Source organism: Colobus angolensis, unplaced genomic scaffold (genome assembly GCF_000951035.1).
Source record: "Colobus angolensis palliatus isolate OR3802 unplaced genomic scaffold, Cang.pa_1.0 Scaffold4, whole genome shotgun sequence".
In the NCBI taxonomy this organism is placed as follows: domain Eukaryota; kingdom Metazoa; phylum Chordata; class Mammalia; order Primates; family Cercopithecidae; genus Colobus; species Colobus angolensis.
In genome coordinates this window covers 3,815,734-3,821,372 of record NW_012117376.1, presented here as the reverse complement: position 1 = coordinate 3,821,372, position 5,639 = coordinate 3,815,734, and the positions used below count along the sequence as shown (strand labels likewise).

General features: G+C 52.6%; 1 protein-coding gene across 3 annotated transcripts in view; it reads right to left on the bottom strand.

Annotated features, from left to right (window-relative positions):
- CSF3R (colony stimulating factor 3 receptor (granulocyte)) overlaps positions 1–4,804 on the bottom strand; it is a 22,848-nt gene extending 18,044 nt beyond the window's left edge. For all 3 annotated transcript variants that reach the window (XM_011955298.1, XM_011955299.1, XM_011955300.1), the window contains exons 1-3: positions 4,301–4,804; positions 2,992–3,054; positions 985–1,068 (exon numbers count right to left, since the gene is read on the bottom strand). In XM_011955298.1, coding sequence (XP_011810688.1) covers positions 985–1,048 — 64 coding nt within the window. In that variant the 5' untranslated portion in view covers positions 1,049–1,068; positions 2,992–3,054; positions 4,301–4,804. The remainder of the gene's footprint in view (positions 1–984; positions 1,069–2,991; positions 3,055–4,300) is intronic.
- Positions 4,805–5,639: the final 835 nt, after the last annotated feature.

Sequence of the window (5,639 nt, the reverse complement as noted above, 5' to 3'; positions counted from 1 at the left end):
AGGAGAATGGCGTAAACCCGGGAGGCGGAGCTTGCAGTGAGCTGAGATCCGGCCACTGCACTCCAGCCTGGGCAACAGAGCGAGACTCCGTCTCAAAACAAACAAACAAACAAAAAAAACTGAAAAAACAAAAACATGCAATAGGCAGGGCATGGCAGCTCATGCTTGTAATCCCCATCCTTTGGGAGGTCAGGGCAGGTGGACTACTGGAACCCAGGAGTTTGAGACCAGCATGGCAAAACTACATTTCTACAAAAAATACAAAAACATTAGCTGGGTGTAGTGGCATGCCCTGTACTACCTTGGAGGCTGAGGTGGGAGGATCACTTGAGCCCAGGAGGTTGAGGCTGCAGTGAGCTGTGATTGTGCCACTGCACTCCAGCCTGGGCAACAGAGGCAGACCCTGTCTCAAAAACAAACAAACAAACAAACAAACAAGGAACAGAGACAGTATGTGGCCTGCAAAGTCTAAACATTACTGTCAGACAAAGTTTGCCAACCCCTGCTGCACAGCATCTTTGTCAATCCTGGCTTCAGCTTGCATACCCCTGGGGATGAGAAGTTCTCTACCTCTCAAGACAGAGTTTCCATAGTTGGTAACCAAGCTCTGCCTGGGCTTCTTTATTTCAGGATGAAACCTGTCCCCTTGTAGCTTCCGTCCTGATCCCTTTGCTGCCCACCAAGGTTACATAGGACCCATGGGTTCCTTCTGACAGCTTGGTAGAGATTTGTGGACAAGATCTGCGCCCCACTGGCCTTTTCCAGGATGACCAGCCCGGGACATCTCACCATTCCTCTTGGGTGGTGGTTTGCTTGTGGAAGTCTGTGGGTGGGATGCCAGGTACCCCATATCTGTGGCTCAGGCTTGAGTCTTTTGGGATTCTCTGGGAATCCCAGGAGCCATGTGGCAGTGCAAGAAAATTCCCAATATCTCTCCTTGTAACTTCCCCTCACCATTGCACCCTCATCCTTGGCCATACTCACTTCCGGGGAGCAACAGGATGATCAGGGCAGCCCAAGTCAGGCTGCAGGTTCTCAGCCTTGCCATAGTGCCAACTTGATGTTCACCTGGAGGCAGGAGGTTTGTTTAAGACCATGGGCTTTAGAGTCAGAGCTGATCTTAATCCTTGTCTGTCACTGTGCAGCTTTGACTAGGTTGCTTGACTTCTCTGAGCCTTAGTTTCTTTGCAAAATGGAAGTAACAGCAGCCTATACTTCATGGGACTTTGAGAGGAAGACACAAAATGATGCAAGTCAAGGGCTTTGCACAGCGCCTGGAACATAGGAAATGACAGTGACAGCCACTGTTATTATACTTGCCTTCCAGGAAAGAGCAGGGAAAGGAGCAGTGAGGAACAGCATTCTTCACCCTTCCCAGCTATCTAAGCTGGGCTCCCCTCAGAGAGCAGAACCTGAGATGAGGAATTGCATGCTGGTAGTTTATTTTGAGAAGATCCTAGCAGCAGATAAGGAGAGGATGAAATGGGGAGAATGAAACAGGGACAGAGAGAAAGCCAACACAAAGTTACATCATATGTTGGTCACCTCTATGGACAACTGGGGCTCTATCCTGCTGGAACCTTCCCAAGAGCCATGTAGAACACTTCTCAGAGCTGTCCACCGGAGGGTCAATTTATCCCTTGGATGGGAGGGAAGATGGGAAGATTTACCCACTGACTCCTGCCCCTCATTGGTCAAGGGATGCCTCTTGGGGTGTTCACTCCCTGGCACATCCAGGTTGGGCATGCATGAGTACTAGGCAGGTTCTCCTGGGGAAACCATGCCGGTGTTGTCAGGGACACTCTCTGGATGAAAGGGAGAACTCTATGGAGCAGCTGAGGCAAGGGGCTGTCAGGTTACACCTGCAGGAAGCTGGCTGCCTCAGCATCAAGTGGGGCACCTGACGGGTCCAGTATGCCCCCACTTCTGGGCACAGACCTCTGGTGGCCTTATGGTCACGGCCATAGCACCTGGATGGAGGGTGCCTTGGCTCCAGTCTTAGGAAGTATGCAGAGGTTTCGACCACTTGGGTGGGTATCCAGCCTCATCTTCACCCTGCTGCCACTGGGGTCTTGGGGCCAACACCTGATCCTCCAGCATGAGTTGGTGCTCTCGGTGGCAGATTAGTGGGAATTGCTGGTCAGCTTACATGTCCATATCTGGACACACACATGCAGGTAGTGTCCCAGCAGGTCCCTTGTGCTCAGCAGGGAGAAAGGTAGAATCCTTTTCTCTCCCTCCCAGACAGAGGTGTGGATAAGAACTGCCCAGATACCCAAGGCTGTTCTTGCTCTCAGGGGCCTTACCCAAACCCCCAGTCTATTCGTGTATATTGCACTATTGGAATACCCAGTGACTGCTAGCCTGTAAGTCTCCTTTGTGCAAATCAGAAAGAAAACACCCCATCCTCAGGACGGGTGCAGCACCACACCAGGACCTGGCAACTAGGGAACAGCCTGGATTTCGGCTCTAGTTACTCCTCAGTTTTGTGCAGTGAGAAACCTGCACAACTATCCCGAGCATCTGTCTACCCATCGGTGGTTGGTAACCTTCTTACTACAGCATACCAGTTTGATTATCCATCCCCCCAACACTGGTCAGGGAAGATTTAGCCTCCAAGGCCCAAATTTGGGACACTGGTTTTCATCTCCATGTGCTTTTGATCGTATCCCAGCCCTGTTGCCCTAGCCAGGGTCAGCTTCAGGCCTAGCCTATGCCCCGTGCAGTACCACCATATCCACCCCCACTGGCTCCTGTCCAAAGTACACAACCTAACCCCAAGAGGCCTCGGCATCCTCCCCCTGGGTGCTGGGTGTTGGCCTGCTTGGCCTCAGTCCCTGGTCCTCCACTGCAGCCCTAGACATCCCCCCGCCTGGCTGAGCGGGTCTAGGGCCTGTTCAGTCTCACTCTCTGGGGGGCCGATATACAGAGAGCTTTGGAGCCCAGCTCAGATTCAGGTCACCTGACTTGATCTCCAGCTCTGCTACTTACCAGCTGCTTTGTGACCTTGGACAAGTTACTTCACCTTTCCGAGCCGAGCCTCAGTTTCCCCATCTGTGGAAAAGAAAGAACATTAGCACTCACTCCTCAGGCTTGTTGTGAGGATGAAATGAGATGATTATGGTAAAGGCACTTAGCACTGTGCCTGGCATGGAGTTGGCACTCAGCAACCGTAGGTTATTTTCACGAGCCAGAAAATGGGTCAGCAGCTCATGGAATGCAGCACAGTTCAGCTCTCGCCTCACCCCTGCCTTCCTCACAGCCTGCGTGGTCACACCTCCCAGGACTGCCACCTTGCTTTTGTCTGTGCCACACTGCACAGTTCCAAAGCCCCATTTCTGGATCCCCTCTTCCTAGCTCCCTGGCCCCTTGGCCCTCCCGTCACTGGCCATCTCCGCTGGGCCCTGCAGGTGCTCGCTCCTGCGGCTCAGCACACCTTGATGCCTCCTGGGCTGGCTGCCCTTGCATCCCCTCTTTCTGTTTCTCCCTCATCACACTCAACCCTCTCCCCTCACACTCTCTTCTCCAGTTCACACCCCTGGCCCCCTTGCTGTTTCTACTCTCACCGTGGGAAGGGTGGGGAGGGAGGAGGGGACTGGGAATAAACAGAGGGGAGAGGCCTTTCCAGATGTGGTGCAGATAAAGAAAAAGAGAGAGAGAGATACAAAGAGTGGCAGAGTGAGGAGGTGACTGAAATCCACACAGACCAAAATGACAGAGACCCACCAAGAGGACGATTGAGGCCAGAGAGATGTCGAGAGACACAGAAAAAGGGCCCGATGTACGCTGACCCAGAGAGTGGGTGGCACTCGGAGGCCCGGAGCCTAGGAAGCGGTCTATTAGCAAGAGTTTAAGATTCAAGAGATAGCAGGAAATATGTGAGACAGAGAAACTCAGAGAAATAACAAGCCAGAGAGAAGCTGAGGAGGAAAGATGGAAACAGAGAGTGAAATAGAGACCCAGACAGGGAGGGGTTGTGCGGCTGGAACTCAGACACACACGTCCTGAGAGGCAGAGGCATGGGGAGGAGAGAATGATTATGCCTGTCCCCAGCCCAGCTCAGTGTCCCCAAGGAGCTACTTGGATGTGAGTGACTTCCCTGGTGCAATACTCCCCAAAGTAGGGGCATCCTGTGAAAAGAGATTCACTGTCCAGGGCTGGGGTCCCAAAGGATGAATCCTTGGCCCTAGGCCTAGGACCCCGGACATGAACACTTGGCAGAGCTGTGGGGAGTGGCCCCAGGATTCCAGCTCTCCATCAAGCCCAAGACTCAGCCCCTCTCTAGGGATCCCCTACTCACGTTGGAGCCTCTGGCCCGGCCCCTGCTTGATCTCCTTGGTCTCTCTTCTCGTCAAAAGAAGTTCCTGAAACCAGCTGCAGTCCAGCTTCTCTCCCCGAGCTCTGTCGTTAATGGCTCGGCCTCTGACAGGCCCGGGGGCTGGGGATTGCAACACCTTCTGAGCCTCCCTCCTGCCCTCCCTTGCGCCTTCGAGGGCACAGGCAGCCCCTTCCTCCCAGGAAGGAGCCTGTGAGGGAAGCTGGTGAGGCCCAGGCAGCCTTCCTGCCCTGGGGGTCTTAAAGGGCTGGGGAATGTGGCAACGATGTCCCCCTCCCCTGCCTCCGGATTTCCTGAGCTCGAAGCTTTGAGGCTGGGCAGGGCCCAGGCTCCCACCTGGCTGGGTTCCATCCCTATGCCCCCCACCCTCGGGGAGCATCACTTGGAGGCAGACCCTGCCTGGAAGGCTCACCCGGCCCCAAGCCTCTTTTCAGCTCTAGCCTTGGGGCCCACGTCTTCACAGTACTCAGAAGGGTGTGTTCCAGGTTCCACGGAATTTTATAACCCAATACTCACTGCTCCCGTCTTCATTATGTATTCTGCACATTGCCCATAGACCGGGCAGATGGAGAAACAGGAATTCTGGGGGCAAGACAGGAGGATGTCCTGGTGAGGCACGGGGTCCTCATATGTTCACTAAAAATTAGTAATGTTTACCCACAATGGTTCTGCAACACTGAACATTTTGTAATTGAGTGAAATAGACTACATTTTATGTCTTTTATTGGTCTGTATTCATGATTCCTCTACAACTACAAACAATTTTCCTTGCATTTTCTGAGAAAGGTTCAAACTGCTCATAGTTTATTGGATTCATAACCCAAAAAAGGTTAGGTACCAACAGACCAGCAGACTGTCCTTAACATATAATCATTTTTAGGAGTCTGGGTCTGGTGTGATGCTGCAGACCAGGGCTGCAGTTCTAGTTCCAGGTCAAATGACCTGACCGCCCGCTGCAACCCTCCCAAGATACCCCACAGGCTCTGCTCGCTCAGTGAGTCCCATGGACTATCTTCTTTCAAAATATAACCAGAATCCTGGGTATTCACTGTGAAGTTCAAGTTGGCTCTACGTTCGAATATTTTTATGATAATGTATTGGAAAATACAAATACAACTGAAGCCAATACTAGCTAGCTCCCAGCTACCCTCATCTCTTGCCTAGATCATCGCAATAGCCCCCTCCCTGCTCTCCTGCTTCCATTTCATCCTTGTTCCCTCACCTGTCTGTAGTTCCTTCAGCAGCCAGTGCTATAGCAATCAAACAAGTCTGATCAGGCCATCCTCGTCCCAACCTTTCCAAT